General features: G+C 35.9%; 1 protein-coding gene across 1 annotated transcript in view; it reads right to left on the reverse strand.

The window, feature by feature from the left end:
• LOC139691944 (dentin sialophosphoprotein-like) overlaps nt 1-8,591 on the reverse strand; it is a 105,603-nt gene extending 97,012 nt beyond the window's left edge. The window contains exons 1-4 of the mRNA XM_071589941.1: nt 8,528-8,591; nt 6,890-7,165; nt 4,517-4,639; nt 1,388-1,550 (exon numbers count right to left, since the gene is read on the reverse strand). Coding sequence (XP_071446042.1) covers nt 1,388-1,550; nt 4,517-4,639; nt 6,890-7,165; nt 8,528-8,591 — 626 coding nt within the window. The remainder of the gene's footprint in view (nt 1-1,387; nt 1,551-4,516; nt 4,640-6,889; nt 7,166-8,527) is intronic.
• Between the last annotated feature and the right edge of the window lie 9,977 nt (nt 8,592-18,568).

Consider the following 18,568-nt stretch of genomic DNA (forward strand, 5'->3'; position numbering starts at 1 on the left):
CTCTTCCTTCCTAAACCCAAACTGATTATCCCCTAAATAATCATTTACCCTGCTCTCCATCCTTTTGTTGATAATCCTGAGAACAACTTTAGCTGTGTGGGAATGTGATGCAAATATACAGTTTAAATTTCATGCCAAGCTATGGCTGGATTGAGCTGTTTGGATTGATATCAACAACAAAAATCTTTAACCATCAAATTGACCTTTTAAAAAAGATTGAGGGGATTATAATAGATAATGTATTCCTAAACATGTTTTTGTACATGCTTGCAGCTCTTTATACTGTGGCTCTTCAAAAACAATGGGAAAGAATGTGAATCTTATTCAACATATGTGAAAGAGTTATTGAATCTTACAGCCATCATATTTCATTTTATATTTATTTTATTCCATTCATGACATTAATTTTGGGAATTATCATGAAAATATGATATTTTCAACTAAGAAATTTCCTCATATGAAAGAATTTCTATTTTAAAATGTGGTTTCTTTCTTAAACCGTTGGAATTTTATGGATCCACTTTGTAAAAAGCACCATCATTTTATTGAGGAACCTGGGCCTCAGTTATAAATTTTTAACAGAGTTGGTATAAGTTCCATCATAGGAACAATCAGTGAGAGAATCATATATTTTGGGAAAGGAGTGCATTAAAGTCATTTTATTAGCCTAACTGTGGCCCCCTGGCAGATGCTACTTTTCCTGAGGCCACATATCTCTTGCTGATCAAATGTGACATTGGTGGTAAAATTTGAACAATTTGTTGTTGCTATACAGCAATGGATGCCAATTCATATCACAGGTATACATGTATGAGTATTGGTAAAATTGAGTAATGTATTGTTTATATATTAAGCTAAAGGTTTAGTTTTTCTTGCAACCCTTAACCAGTTATTATACTTTTCTTTAAAAATTTGAAAATATTTTTATTTATAAATTATAATTATTTCTTCGTGATTTTTAATGGAAGTGAAAATATTTTTGACACCTTAACGTGAGGATTGGCTTGAAAGTTAATTCTGATGTAACTTAACTGAAATCAATTAAATCTGGAATTAACTTTTCACTAAATGCAGTTGAAAATTTATTTTATTTAACTTAACTGAGTCAAAATTCTAAAGTCTACTTATGGAATAGGCATGGCATAGCCTTAGGTATGTGGGGAAATGATGTGGACCAGGTAATCTGAATAATCATTAATTTTACATTATCATTGGGGTGCCAAAATCAAATTAGTTCGTCGGAACAAGCCATTTCGCAACACCTTGTTCTATCTAACCTCGCTCCAGGGAATTTTCGCGTGGGGACCCTCATCGACGGATTTCATGAGGTTTACCACATTGGTTTCAATTTTATAGGAAAGAAAATGAAGTTATGAAGGTAGCTCACGGGAAGGCAGCGGCCAGGGCCTTGACGAAGGTCAACTCCATGTTGAACTGCGCCGGGGACACGCTCACGGATTCGTCCAGAAGAAAGAGGAGGCCTGCTTCTTTTCCGTTCGAAAGCGTGTCATTGATCTTGTCCACGAAGTCCTCGCCGAGTTCTTCAGGAGCTGAAATGGAAAGGTATGAGACATTCAGCTCTCAGCGTTAAGCAAGTAAGTTATTAATCATTAGAGCTGATAATTTCTTTGTATTATCATACGCCCTAATGACAATGCTCAAACTTTTGGTGAACCGTCTTCCAGTCCAAGTCAAACTAGCCACGTGCATCAGTGTGCTGTACTTTTGTCTGTCTTTGGTTAGCGACTGAATCATTACCTTTACATCGCACGCCTCACCATTTCACCCTTGATGCGATGTATTCTTTGAGTACATTCCTCCTCACAGAATGTGTGGTAACCAGTTTACTTCCTGTCTCAGCTCTCACAAATATTAAAACATTTCTTCCGTCTAACTTGGTCTTGCGAAGAATTCCTATCTCTAAACTCCATCCCGCCAAACGACTGAGTTTTGATAAAAAATTTTGAATGCTTTTCCGAGACAATGAAGAAATACCACATTGTCAAAAAGTATTCTTTCCAACCGCGAAAATTTATTGGATTCTATTTAGTCATACGTTCGATATTAGGTTTGGAGGATTGCATGAAAGCAGATGTGCTGAGCTGACGGTACATCTGAGGGAGTAACGCTTCAGAAGACTATGTCTTCGCAACTGCAGAGCGAAAAGGATTTCTTTATCGGAGCACGATTGTCGTGATTAAGATCACATGACGAAGGATTTTTAAATTAAACCATTGTGGTTGAGAAATTTCCATGGCGTCAGATACTGCTCATACCGTGAAGAAAATATTCACATTTTGTTCCATTTACCTCCTCTAAAACGCTCCTAAGGGTTTCAGAAGAAGCAGTGCATTTATTTACACCGTCGCTAATTCAGAAAATATTTCTGAACCCAATAACACTCTTCTCAACGCATAACATTTTGATGATTTCCAGGTTCATTAAACATGTTACGTAGATTTAGGGTAACATAAATCATCCGTCAAACATCGGTGCATAAAATAGGAGAACAGAGAACCTTCTAGCCCGAGTGATGAAAGAAAATATGGAGAGCTACATTTGCTATTGACTGTAGATTGATTTGAGACGGTTAACAGGGCTAACCACCCGCCTAAATATATTGGGAGAATTACATTCTTTTTGATGGAACGGAAAGAGAAATTTGCGCATGGTTGACGAGGCATTCCTATTCATTCTTTCAATCAACGGATTAATAATTAAGGCTTAATCAGCCCAAATTGGGACATTATAGAAATTCGAAACCCCGTCAGAGCTTACAAGTGGATAAAAAATTTCTTGTTCACATATTCGATGCGGATTTGTAATTCCAGGTTCTAGGTTACTTAGTCACCTTCAAGTACGTGTGTATACATCTGAGCTGACCACATCATCAACGGATATTCGAAAAACTCTTAGTTTATAGATCCATGCAAGTATTTAATTGAATCAGAATTTCACACATCATACACGACAGAATTAAAATTAAATTTCATTACACAATTTAAGCCTGCTTTTGTGATGTTTTCCACACGAAGCTCTCGCATTGCATCTGTTGACAATCATTCACCCGATAATCCAAATTTTTACGGAGACGGATGTCTATGAAGCGTTCCTCCATTCGAGCTACATACCAAAGATGAGGTATCAGCTGAAGTGATTATAATGAGATTTTATACGTACGGCAATCAAAGAGATTTTATTATGTACATGCATGAATTTCCCAATTATGATATGGTGGAATTTTTCCGTAATTATAAAAAAAGGTTGCGGTTTCTCGCTTTATTTTTTATTTGAGCTCGGAACAATTATTTTATATAACTTTCTAGTAATTTTATTGAAAATTTGTTTGAGCATCGAAAATAGTTGTCATGAAACATTTTAAGTGGAAAGCTAAAAGGTTTGTTATAGTCATCGGTAATATGAAATTATTATTCCTGGACTTAAATAGTGTGAAAAACCCATTTTCAATGTGTTAATATCAATGAAATACATATTATGGCGTGAAGCTTAGTTATTATTATGTACACAGGCTCGATGTATTTTCATTTTTCAAGGAGGAGCAGGTTTTATCTCCTTTTAAAAATGAATCAAATAAGTACTGGTTACCCATGGCGACTATGTACGGTGATCGCTTTCGAAAGGAAAGATTTTTACTTTTAATTATATTTAAGAAAATATTCAACTATGAATAAAATAGTTGTAAAGACACTTTTTCAAAGCTTAAAGAGAACATTAAGACTTTAATGTTAAAAAAGTACCTTAGATTCAGTTTTTAAGGGGGTTTTCAAACCCTAAAGCACTCTCCTTTCAAATAAACGGTCAATTTTTAGTCGTATCTTTTAGGAAATTGTTCCATGATGCGAAGCATTTTCTAATTACCTTACTCAAGATATTACGATTTCTTGATTATTTTTCTTATTACTATCATATTTTATACCAGATGAGCAGCAGAATATAGCGTAAGTTAACCCTCCGGTATATTTTAAATTGCCAGGCACAAGAATTTATGTACACACAACGCCAGGGTCACTGACTTCTCTTTTTTTAGCCATAACCTTTCCTCATCCTTGTTCTGGAATTAATGAATATATATTCATTGCAAATCTTAGTCATCAATGATTTTTTTTACCATTGGCATACATCGAGAATCAATTACAGGATCTATTTATATATTATGCCGCGATGCCATAATTAATGAAGTATACCTCTCCGTTCGTCACTCATTCGTCCTCAACTCATACTTTCAAGGATCTGTAATTTTTTTCACAAATTCACCGTCGAAGTAAAATGATTTGTAGATTTTTAATGGTGCAGTAATATGCTTTTGTGATTTTTTTCAACTTCTTTTTTTCCGCGGTGACAGACGATAAATTTGGGGCATAAATTCTTTGCATGCCTCCATGCATTAATTGGCACTTACTTCACTTGAGAATTTCATACTTACTCTTGCATTTCGGTAGGTTACCAAATCCTCCCGTACCGTTCCATCCACTTCCCGTGCATTCGATTACCTCACTTCCGCTTAGCTGATACTCCGGGTTGCACAAGAATTTGCAAGTGTCTCCTTTCTCACCGCCCTCCTCGACGCATAATTCCGGCTCCCAGTGTCCGCGATCTGTATCCTTGAGGCGCACACAACCTTTCGTATACAAACAAATGATTATTCATATAAATTATCCGTTAATGAATGAGCAACGTGGTAATCAATAGTATTCAAATGCTAACCGGAAGGACTCTGGTTCCTATTACGGTTGTAACCGACCAATATCCACATCTAAATCCAAGTCGCAAGCCATTTACAGAGCTCCAGAATCCCAAAGGAATCAGTATCCGGCATAAGGGCAATATTTCCCCGTCCCTGTATGCGTCGATTTCGCATGCCTCTGTACGGACTGAAATTATCAGACTCTAACTTCCCAAAGTCGAGCAACCTCCGCCTCGACTGATAGTTACATTAAATACAAATTAATGCGAGTATAATGGAATTCTATAGGATTAATGATTAACTCACATAATATAACTGTAGATTATTAAAGAAAAGGTTGCTCATCATAGTCTGCCCTGTTTTACCTGAATTCTTAAAGTCGACTGTACACTTTACCAATATAATGGCGATGGAAAGTAAGCGTCAATTTCAATAACTAGGAGCCCTCATCCCTATTTCCCCATTACCTCTCATTTCAAAAATGATATCTTTACTGGTAATGCTTAGCTAGCGGTTATTTAGAATGTGATCTTTCGATAGTCTCACGCATCATGATTAGTTTCTGTTGAAATTATTTTTGAAAACCAACATCTCAGCTTATTCATGTTTTCTCGATAAAAACCGCATCTTTTAAATTTAGCTTCATCACAGGTGACTGGGAGTCTCTGTCGGAAGATATTCATTCAGCATAAATAAGTAGCGAGATGAAATTGATTGAACTGCTACCTCTTTTTTTAACAATATTTTTCATTTATTCACCGAACTTGCCATTACTAGAAACGCTACAATATCTTGTTACAATGCCGTAGAAGACAGAACAACATATATTTAGAACAATGGTCCGTCAATATGAGTGTTGCTGAGAGGGAAAGTTAGTCACCAAAGCCTTGCAATTTACTAGATTCATGATGTGGCACTCATAATTTTAAAAAGTATTACAATCTCTTACCATCATTACTAACAATATCAAATGTTACTAAAATTACGCTTCATCAATTTTTTCCCAGTTACTATTTCCATTTTAAGTCTAATCATGCGAAATCATTTGAACCATAAAGAAACAATGCATACTATTCTACATGAATTCAGAGAATAATAAACCAATCCAATTCAGTGATCTAATCTCGGTCGGTTATGCAGAACCCGATACAAACTTTTTAGTTTCTGTTCGTTCGCCATTCCACCCATATAATTGCACTGACCTCTTTCGCAAACGAAGCTTCGATGGCGGTCGCATTTTAAATCCTGGAATCGTGGTCTGTTCCACAGGAACCTTTCAACCGAGAGGCAGTCCCGACCTTTCAATCCAGTGAATAGTCCCCAAGGTGGATAACCATTATCATTTGGCTTGCTGGGGATCGTCTCTCCGGTGTGATTCCAAATCCAGCGGTCATGCATGTAGTGACCACCCACCCACACACTTTGAAGAGCTAAAACCAGAGAGTAAAATTGTAATTAAATGTAACATAAATAATTGTGTTGAATTGCCACGCTCAGGTGATAGGATTTTAGTAATACAATCTAATAATCTCAGGTGATAGGATTCTAGTAATACAAAAGGACCAATCACTTTGTAGAAATTTAAAGTGACAATGAGCTTTAGTACTCAAAGTAAGCGGTGCCCTTGACAGTCTTTTCTTGGATTACGCTCCTACCTATTTTTAAGTTCCAGTCTTAAAATTATTTCACCGTCAGGTAGTAGTTAGAGTGACTAACATATCAATTTAGTTAATTTTCAACACGAGTGCAATTTCATATCGATGAATATCATAGTTTTAACCATGATATAATTTCATGAAGTTGCTTGATTGTATACAGTTTCACCCGACCTATGATATACATAGTTACTGGTGCTATGCTTAGGTAGCATCATGCTTTATGGTTTACTATAGCTAAGTCAGCTATACACAAATATAAAGTTGATTTTTTTATTCAAACAATTTTACTCAACCCAAGATATAGTTACTTGTTGTATGGTATGCTAGGTTAGTATTAATCAGCATGGTTCATTTGAAAAGCGAATTTAGCAATGCACCAAAATCGTTGAATAAATTAGCTTTACACTAAAATATTGATCTAAATTCAACTTCCATACAATGCACAACTGGCATAGATATATTTTTATTGATTCAAATGATTTAAATTCAAAAAATGTTCAAGTCCTTGCTAGGCATAACTACTTACAGATGAAATTGCAGAGACTGCCAGCCATTGCCTCCGACAAGAATTGCGCCTCTTCCAGGTCTTCGATGACCGCCAAATAGCTGCCTTGACCCTCGGATTCGCATATGGCACGAGCCTTTTCCCACGTAACTCTATCCTCATGATGGAATCTATAGACGTGACCTTCGTACTCGTAGACCAGTATTCCTTCGCCAGGAAGGGCACGGGTTGATATGCCAGGCCCGGAGAGGAGCCCTATGTCTTGACGCATTTCCATGGGATCCAAGTTTTTGCTATCTGTGCATTGGTGAAAAGATCGAATTTTTAATTTTCTGAAGTTGATATACTGCGGATATTTCACATTTTTCCTTAGAATATTTGCTTCTACTCTGAAACATGATAGCTTTCTGTCAAAGTTGGAATATGTTATCACTGAATATCTTCTAAATAATTTGACGCTCTCTCTCTCTCTCTTAAAGTTAACAGTTTCAGGCTTAACTTTGTGGAATTCCTTCATTATGAGGGTGAAAAATAAGAGAAACTTTACACTTCCACACACTTCTAATTTTCCACGATCATGGTTTCGACGCTGTGCATCATCGAAACCATGGTCGTGGAACATTAAAAGTGTGTGGAAGTGTAAAGTTTCTCTTATTTTTTACCCTCATCGCGCTCTCTCTCTATCCGAAATTGATAATGAATATTTTTCAATACTGTTCGTTATTTTATAAATTCATTAGACGATGAAAAATGGCCTGGTATGATGGGTATTTTATATTACCATTCTTCCTAACATTTTCATCTGTCACGTTTCTCATGGGAAGATAATACTAGAAGTTTACCGTTGTGTATCCATTTTATTTATTGAATAATTTTGAAGTTAAAATACATCTCAATACAAAATCTTTATTCCTAGATACTACTATGTAAACCCAGCTGCGTTCAATTGGTTTGTGTAATATGATTCTGAAAATTAAAGTTGCACACCACAACTCTGCTATCTCATGGAACAAATACCCTTAAACCTTACGAATTATGTAGATTAGTGATTTGCAATTATTTCTTAATCACCTCGTACAAAATAGAGGGAGAAATAAGACTTAAAGTTTCAAGTTTATTCAATGACGCATTTAAAATTTTAACCGGAAGAAATTGCATGACTTAGATTGGTTGAAAATGAAAGCAATCGATGTTAGGCCTACATTCAATAAGCTTAAACGAAGCATGAGGTATTTTTGTAGAGGTCCATCATTTAAGGGTGAAACGACAAGAAAATATCCCGTGCATGTGGCCACTGCATTTTTCAACTTGAGGCATAAACTTACACAACTGTTTCTTATAGATTACATATAGTGAGTGGAATGTGGTACTATGGTGATTAAAATTCCGATTTATACTGAGGGAGTTGAAGTAAAAAGTTATTAAAACGCAGTACAAGGTTTAAAATAGTCGTAATAGTTTAAATTTGACATTGTTTTAAAATAACAAGAACGAAGCAGCACCTTTCAAGTGAGAGGAAATGTTTTACTCTGTCAAATTCATTCTACTGGTCAAATTTGCGATTTGCCACCCAATAGAGACTTTGATAATTCTGTAAACTGTCAAAAAAATATCAAAAGGCATGAGTTAAGAAAATATTTATCTAAGGATATCACTTACCTCCATCGGCGAGACAAGAGGCAGCCAAGCTGACCAAAAATAAAAGTGATCCTCGAACAGCCATCACGAAACCGCAGTCGATCAGTAATGCTTCAGGTTTCAGGCCACTATGGAAGATGTGATCTCCATGGCCTACTTATATGTAATTTTCGTTCTCGGCTCTAGGCATACTCCAGATAACTCTTTTCATTTTGAAACAATCATCTCTCCCCCACACCCCTATTATCTCTATCACATCCGCTTGTTATTGTTGGTAATATAAAAGAGTAAAAGTAATAACGAAATTTTCTTAAAATTAATCGCTATTATGATCTAGAATTGCTACTCTTATCGCCATAGCGTCGGAATCTTAGTCTATTGGCTGCTAAGGAACGAATGCTCTCTGTGTAAGTCATAGTCTCCACCTTTCTCGAATGGCTGAAATATGACCGTTATATTCGTTGATCAACCATTCGCATTGGGCATGGAAGCATGGCAATCAACATCATAACGTTGCCACATACTCAATAGAGTGAAATAATGGTTTATCTCCGCATTATCGGTTAATTGACGAAGGAAATACTGCGAGGTGTCGGTATTCCTTTAGATTCATTCTGTTTATTTATATATCACGTTTTATTTCTCATGATTTAAAAAAATTTAATGACTCAAGATAAGTAAAAATTATTACGTAACGCGACGTACTGAATCTCGATGTCCCAGAATTCATTAAGTAAAAATGAAAAATAAAAACCAATTACTTAAGGACTCATTCAAAGTTGAAATTATCGCAATTTTTATGTTATTTGATATTTTGAGTTTATTTTTTCGGTGATCCAGTACGTAAAAGTAATCAAATAACATTCGACTTTTATAATATGAAACGTTTTCATACGAGTGTTGCAACCGCAACACGACAAAGTGCAAGGTCTCTCAAACGGTAATATGCATGGCATTCTACGCATAACTATTTTTTCAACCCGGTCGTCCATCAAAAGCAAAAGATATATGGCTTATGGCTAAGGGTTTATAAGGTAGACAAGAAGAGATGAGAGCCATACCTTAGGAGTACTCATCAGAAGACGCTCCAATGTGAATGTTTTGGCAATGACGACGAGGACGGCATCATTGATGGAGGACTAACACATTTAAGTTTATTATTAAGACAAATAGATATAAACGTTTCTTGGAGTTCCATTGAGTATATTCTCAGCAGATTGCAAGAAATACTTATTTACAAGCACCATATGCCTTTCTAACGTGTGACAATGAATGCTTGTAAACCAAAATTATCTCATTATCAACGTTGCAGTTAAATATTACCAGTTTTATAAATATTTAGCCACATTGCAAATAGGCCTAGGTTTTCATTTTATTGGACATTATTAACGAACTATTTTGTTTCGTCTCTCATTTTTTAAATCGAAATTGCAATTATAACAACCTGTGGTAAAACAGTTTTATATCTTAGTCTTCCTGTTCTTTTCACATTACATTTGTTTAAAGTGTTCCTTTATGATAGGAGACAAACGAAACTTAAAAATCCATAGTAGCCGAAACTCGCATGTCTGCCCTAGAATATTTCAAATGTTGATGCTACAAAAAACAATTTATATGAATTTCACGTTCTTTCTGGGTTATTGTCTACATAAATGCCTCAGATCGTCCACTATTTTATTAGGTGTATTCGCTTATACCAATTGTACCAATTATTTGTGTTATCAAACTTAATTAATATTATGAAATATAATATATAATCCCTTCCCATGGACTACAAACTTAACGAGATGGAAGGGCTTGTGCGGTCTGATGACCCATATAACTGTTCTGGCTGGAGCAATACTGATTGTTTCTGGTAGGGTCGATCCTCCATGCCAGATAATAGTAATAATAGCCAATAATGCCTAAGGGTAGGAGCCAGACGAAAGGTAGCCCCGCAGCGTATGTTCTTCAGTTAGGGGGTTGCTACTGCATCTGACCCCGCAGGGGCGTCCATTGAGTGAAGATTTAACGTTACGAACACTATTGAGGAAAGCAACGGGAAACCACCTCAATTATTAATCCCTTGTTCAAAGATTGAATTTTCTTCGATTATGACAGATGAGGATAGCTAAAGTCAAGGTATGCATTATGACGATATAGAAAGGTCATTAAGAGATTTGAAATTAAATACTAAGGATAAAACTCTGCAGCAGCTCCTAAGTGTTTGGGAAAGCGTGGAAGAAAGAAATTTTATGGACTACTTAATGAGGAAGAAATTTTGCCAGAAGATTTCGCCAGATCGGTGTTGGAATAAGTTCAAGAAAAATGAAAGGAAGCCATATGTGAAGACAACAGATAAATATGTTTGATTTCGGGCGCAGCTAAAGCAATTATTTTGAACATCAACAAGCGGATGGAGAACAGGGAAAATGATAACTTGGGGATTAATCAGTTTTCACTTAGAAAAAGGAGAGGCACGCGTCATGGCATTGCAGTAATAAAGTCACTTCCTTATTCGGAAGAATTTGTCTGTTTCGTAGATTTTGAGTAAGTGTTTGATGGAGCGATTTCAATGGAATTGATGACGGTATTGCAGAAAATAGGAGTAGATTAGATCAATAGACATAGGAGCCTTATCCGCAACCTGTACACATCACAGACTCCTCAGGTGCCAGTAGTGGATGAAGAGTCGGGATGGGTAGTGTTAGGAAGCGGAGTAAGGCAGGGTTTTCCCTTACCACCTGCGCTGTTCATTGTATACGTGGATGAAATGAGTAAAGAGGCATGGGAAGACTGGAAATAAGGAATGAAAGTTGGTGGGGAATCCATAAAATCAGTTAAGTTTGCTGATGACCAAGCTCTAGTTTGTCAGTTAGCCAAGCGGTTACAAGCATTGCTGAGTGCATTGGAAACCCAATGGGATAAACAAGGCATGAGAATAAATATAAAGAAAAAAATGTTTATGCGGTCTTTGAGAAGTAGAAACACTAATTTAATAGTAAAATAGGAGTTCATAAACTAGAGTAGGCAGAACAGTTATACTATCTTGGAAGCGTTCCGGACAAAACTGATCAAGTATTATCGGGCATAAAGAGAATAATTGCGAAACAAAGAAGCTTTCACATGGAGGAGGAAATTCATGACAGGGAAATTGAGTTAGGATGCTAAGAAATTTTTCGGAAAAAATTGGATATGGAGCGTGGGTTTTTATGGCTTGCGGAATATTGCCGTTGAAGCAAGATGACAGGCGTGCATTGGCGGCTTTTGTTTTGTTGGTGTGGAGAAGAATGAGAAAGCTAAAACGGACAGAAAGGAAAAATAACGACTTATGGAAGTTCAAGGCATGGTGGTGTGGAGATTGTTGATGTTAATGATTGTTGGGAGAAATCTAAAATAGGCAGGAAAGATGGATGCAAAGCGTTTCAATTAGGGACGAAACGTTGATCTGAGGCAAGTGAGGTAGACGGAGAAAAACGCTAGGTAGTTTGGAAGGAATGAAGGGAGGAAGGAAGTATGCGGAATTGAAGAATAGCTTTTTGTAGGATGGTAAACTTTAGCAAAAATTCCTTATGTATGCAAATATATCGAGTTTAATGCAACATTTATATTCAGTAGTCCATAGTAAATTATTTTATATTAATTGAAATTATCTTTAATAATCGTAAAACTTTCTTTGAAGGCAAAATATATCATTCCGCTAGTTCAATCAGTAGGTTCGCTCTATTTAATCGACTAGCGGATTTACTGCGTCAATCTCCCCATTTGTTTTTTTAGCACTTAAAGAAAATAATCCCTTAGAATTTTATTAATCTTGTCTCGAATCATCTTGCGCAAATACCTAAGGACAGCAGACGATAAAACTTGTCACTTCGGTGGAATTATTTATGGCACATCCTCAAGTATGCCTGAACATCAGCTACATAATGTTCAGAATAACACGTAGGTTTAGTTTTCTTTTCAAATAGGATTATACAAAGTTAAAGCCCTTTGGGCAGTTTACATTTACTCAAAAGGTAATCCAGGGTGCATACAGGGTTCGTCCGGAAAATAAGTGTACTGAGCTCAGGAAAAAAAATGTATTACACTTTTACATATCTTAAGCTAATATTCCTCAAAATAGGACCCTTGTGAGTCGATACACTTGTTCCAGCGGCGTTCCCATTCCTGGAACGCTCCCGCGAAGGCATCATCGGGAACCTCTCGAAGACTCGTCGTCGACCTCTTCTCTGCCCTCCACGAACATCTTGTGCCACCGAAAGATCATGTTTCTGGACATGGCTGACTCCCCGTAAGCCTGGTTAATCATACCGACAGTTTCGGTAGACGATTTCCCAAGCTTTACCGCAAATTTGATGGAAAATCCATCCATACTCCAAAAACTTCGGCATCGCGTTCCGTGACGTGGGTCGAAGCGTGGAGGTTCGCGTTAACAAAGCTCCTCACTACACCACAGCTCAGAGCCAACTGCCTTTTTCAGCGTCGCTTGCCAACATACCCCCCTCCAATCGCAGCCCGTCAGAGCGGTGCTGGGCGCGCCTGGAGCGGCGGGAAAAAATCAGTAGTCAGTACACTTATTTTCCCGACGAACCCTGTAGGTCGGCAACACCTTGCTGCTTTTTTTTCTGCGATCACTTCGTTTTAAAAGCAAATAAATGGCGCGTAGGCATCCATGGGTGTACGCGTCTTATGACGTAACATCATGATTGATTCTCTGAGTAACTATCGAAAGTGGAATGAAATATCAATGAAAAAAACGTACCCCAACTGAATGTACACAAAATATAAATGGAAGATTATCATGACTTTGTCGCGAGTAGAAAGATACCTCTCATCGTCAACGTGACTGATATTTGACGAATAGTTCTAGTTTTACGGGATTTAAGAGTGATACAGCTTTAAAAATCATCCAAACATTTTAACTCCAAAATCATCCAAACATTCTTATGTGATTTCATCAAAATATTTTTTTTGAGAGCTCAACAAATTGAATTATGCACTAAGGTAAAATTAATTACATAAATCCACCATAATACCATGTCAGGGACCATATTTATTGGGATTAACCTGAAGATGATGTAGTAAATGGAAACTGGTCGTGTTATAATTCAATATATAGTATAGTGAAAAAGTGTCATTATTTGGACATTATTATGTTCGAATTCCACCATATCACGTCTCAAGCTACGCATTTTTTAGTATGGTGAGCAAAGAATTATCTTAAAGTTCACATTAACTACATGGTTGACCCGGTAAGCGCTCAAGCTTCAGGAAATGTTGTTTGTTACTATTAATCACACAAAATAATTGCCATTTGTCTAACAGTTATGCTCATAGATGATTCAAAATGGTTTTTAGCCCACCATTTAGTGTCTGGCTGCTTTACGTGTTGATAAATAAGGTCTAGGGTGAAGATTTGCCCTTGCTAACAAAGTCATGATCGGGAAACATCGTTAAGAGCTCCATTTGGTTCACTAAATGAAACTAATTTTCAATGGAATTCGACACGAGTTATCTTTTAAAATTTTGAGAAAATAATCATTATGATCATATTGGAACGTTTAAAGCGTCTTGTTAGTGATGTACTACTCCGCTCGTTTTGATCGGCCACCGGTCAAACTAAATTGCACCATTAAAACTTGGTTCCATTATCGCAACATGGCTGATGGGAAGTAACGAATAAATATTTTCCCCTAAAACCTTTCTGCAAGAGTAGGAAATTTCCAAATGTGGCAAGCATGTACAAGTTTGTACGTACAATTTTTGCTTAGGATTCCAACAGCTGACATGCCGATCCTTATCATTTCATTGGCGTTCAACTTTTGGCAATCGTGCGATGCAAAAAATAGCAGTAGTAAAAATTGTCTGCTTTGGTTTTCTATTTTAAAGAAGAATCTAGTTATTTTCAATTGTTAGCCATTTCAAAAAATGGTTCATAAAAACATGTTTCGCACTACTTTTCGATAACTCTGAAACTTAGGCAATACTTGTAGGTGCCGCAGAGAAAATATTATATTTTAAGAAGTTCTGCTGAAGAATAATGGAGATATGGTGAACAATGTAGTGGTCCTTCAAAGAATGGGAGCATATGGAAGTGTACTCGAGACATATCCAAGAAGAACGGGTAAAATATTTCGACACACTTTAAGTCACAGGATTTCATTGAGGGTCACAATGGAAGGGACCATTGTGGGGGAGATTTACTGATAATTTGCAGAGATGAAATAAAATGGGAGGTGCATCACGTTAGTAAAAGGAACTATCAATAAATAAGTAAATTGTTTTCAGGGAAGCTATGCCCTAAGCGATACTATAAAAGAATTTTTAAATGACAATCCCAAACTGTATCTTTTAAGATCTAGTATAAATGAAATAAAGTGTTTGGCTAGACAGTTAATTTGGATCGGCCCATCTACAGGCAATGAAAATGCTAATCCAAGTTTTATGCGCGTGGTGAACGATGGCGAAGTATAATGACTGGATTATGTGATTACTTGCCCATTGCAATAAAAAAATTACCAATATATAGTCTGCGAATAGGGTGAACTAAATTTTAAAATGCCATTGAATAACTACAAATATTTTGCCGTATATTTCCCGATATATTCGAAAAGCGAAAAGTAAAGACAACAAAAATAAATCACAAAAATAGCCAAATGGCGTAATATATGGGCATACAATACATTTATTGAATGAATTTCTTCTTTACTTGTGTGCTTACCTGTGATACAGAGGATAGAATTCCTTCTCACCTCGTGAACGAATGTGACATCCCCCCTCTAAGTAGTTGGTGGCTTGCCCATTATCATGGCCATATTCTCTGCATCTGAAGGTTCAATTCATTCTGGGCACGTTTTACTGCGTTCGGTTGCTCTCGTGCGAACTTAATTAACAGTTCATCGGAAAGATCTTGTCAGGAATCAGTTTTCAAAGCAAATGATAAAAACCAATATCCCTATGTGAGGTAAGATGAGCTCGCTAATGACTCTCGTGTAAACACCGCCACCGTCTCCGTTCTGGCTGTTGGTGTATTCGGATGCATGGGAATGTAATGTTTAGGAATCAATTATAATGAGCAAAAGATAACCCAGAAAGTGCAAATATTGACTCATATGCTAATTATACTTGTTAATCCCAGGAAAACATTGTACTTGAAGAATACATTGAGTAATATCTTTAATCACATTAAATTATCTGTCAAAAATCATCATTTTAGATAATTTCGTATTTTTTACATTCTTAATGAACCGATATTTTTATTTCAATGCAACTATTGGGCTCCACGTATACCAAAACCAAAGTGTCTGTATTATCTAAAAACAATATGGAGGGATAAAGTCCCACTAATAATGCAGTAATTTTGGTGTAGTAAGAAAGGATGAATGCGAGGAAATACCTAACTATTGAAGCTAACCTAAACATTAATTTAGCTAATTTAATGATACTTGTAATTTTATTGTTATTAATAATAAATTATGCTCTATACTTCCTTCTTTCTCGGTTTTAGCTTTTGAAAGGAAAATGTATGTAAAACTCACCTGCAAAAAGCAATACCAGCATTGAAGCTTACCATTTTACTTACTCATCTGCATCGATCATCAGCCAAATACTCTACTGTAATGAGATTGACCTGACAGTACAGCTCACCTTAAAGGTTTTCTTCTTGTCTTATCTTGCAATAATGATTGGTTTTTGATAGTTAAAATCGAAATTTGTCAGTGCAGGTACTCTTCCGCTGCGGCTGTCAAAGTTATTAATCAGGAATGGGAATTATCAGTGGTTCACCTTTATTTGAATGATGTGGGCTGGTAATTTGAGTGCACTGTAATGTATCCATTATTTTGTGAAGATAAGTCTATGATTCATTTTCCCATCAAATCATCCCTTACTCTCGAATTACCTTGAGATCCAAATATCGAAGTGACTCTAACGATCCCATGAGTACCTTCATTTTACACTTCAGGGAATCATAAGTAAGCTCCATTTTGCATCGATAAATCTATCTCTTTGTACTTATATTGAAAACTTTGCTATTTTCAGCGATGGAATACAATGAGTGTTTGACTTCCGTTTTTTGGACAAATTGGCGAGTTTGGCAAATTTGGACAAATGAGCGAGTTAAAGTTCACTCAACCTTGATACATTTTGTGATTGCACTCGAGAAAATTATAGTAGATACATTATTTACTTATTTTTTATATTAATGTAGGGTATAACTCTATTTTTTCCGAAGGAATAAAATGTTCCACGGTCTTCTTTAAGTTTGTAATTTATTGTATATTACTTAGAAAATATTTTCAAAGTAATTTTTAACGGTCATATATATCGTCCATCCAATCTACAGAATTTAAATAAATGTAGTTCAAACCAATCATGCATTCAATATACAGTTGTATATTGCTATTTTAAAATATGAAAGCATTTTTCCGTCAAATGAAGGATGCATTAGTATGAAATCATATGTAATTTTTAACCTTGTGCAGCACATAGCAAGTTGTGTTCAGCTCCTCACACTTTGTTTGAAAGCTATGATCTATTAAGAACAAAAATGCTTCAATTCGATAGAAAATTGGTTTATTTCTCTTTGATAGCAGTTTTAGGCAACATTGAACTCTTTAGAAACTTTATCCAATATTCTCGTCAAAATAAGGCGCATAGGAGAATATTTACATTTAAAGTTTCAACATTGCATGTCAATTGCAGTCATTTTCATTTAATAATATTTTGGTAAAACATTCATCAAAGTTTATTAAAAATCACATTATACATTAAAAACAATAGATGTACACCTTTCAAGTACAAAATTGAACGAAAAAATTATTAACGTAATCATAAAATTTGTGAGGTAAATTAATTCACCTGTGAGTTACCTGGTAGTCACTTACACATCACACAAACTGATTTTTTCTCCAACCGCGTAAATGTGTGGTTGCATGTTAACAGATTTTTTTCTTTCAGTAATTATCAATTTGATGATATTCATTACTGTTCAAATAACACAGTCTCCGGTGTAACATGGTGAAAATCCTTAATGATTGAAAAAAGACACTTGGGTTTTCCACTTAAATAGTTTTATTTAAGAACTAGGTTTCGTTACAGCGTAACATCTTCAGGAGCCTGAAGTCTTCAGGTATGCATGATTTATTCACTACGATACAAGAGCAAAGATTGCGAAACGATTTTTGGTTAAATAAGTGGTGTGAAAGTTTCAAAGTGATTTTTATTCGAAAAAATTTATGATATAAAGAATTTTCCAGTGATGATCCTTCAGCCAGTACATTTTCCAACATCACGTAGTGGTTCTCATTGTCTTCTTCATAATTGATTTTCACTTCCATCATCGTCGGCGTTGATTCATTCAAGAGACGCTTGGAGCCTGTCCATAAAGAGAGCAACTCCATGACAGTGTATCAACAATACTGTCGACGGATAGCTCTCTTGATAGCCATGACTCTAAAATCAAGTAGTCCTCAGGTGTCAGCTGTCAATCGAAGGGAGTCTGGAAAAGTAGATCGCGAATAGTCGCTTACGCGACGATGATGCTCAGCAATGGAACTTGTTGTGGGTTTCCGCCAGCATGTAAAAGAAATTAGTGGGCATATTAAAGGTATCAGCAGGATTTAGAAGCATATTGAGTACCCCTTGTAGGCCATTTCATTGCTGAGTTTAAAGTGATAATATTTCTTGTAAAAAGCAGTAGATACTTCTGCGTAGTGTAGGTGCTGTTGAAGAGAAATCAATTCATTACCAATGCACAGAATGATGTACCATGCTGAAAAATAATCTGCAAGACAACTTTTCATATAATTCCTTATACCATGATATGTAACTGCATTAATATAATGACTGTAGAGGAATTGTAAATTGATTATATTTATATCATGATTGCAGTGACTACAGCAATAACATTACGCGGGCAGGTGTATAATGATTTAACATAATAATCTGGACCATTATTCAAAGTTCTATTAGTCATTTTCCATCTTTTTCTAACAGCATCATTGCAATTAAGATTTTATGTGGTCATCAATCACATTACATGTAAAAATGAGGGGGAATTTATAACCATTTCTTAAAATTACT

Source organism: Hetaerina americana, unplaced genomic scaffold (genome assembly GCF_022747635.1).
Source record: "Hetaerina americana unplaced genomic scaffold, ioHetAmer1.1.p SCAF_1, whole genome shotgun sequence".
Classification (NCBI taxonomy): Eukaryota; Metazoa; Arthropoda; class Insecta; order Odonata; family Calopterygidae; genus Hetaerina; species Hetaerina americana.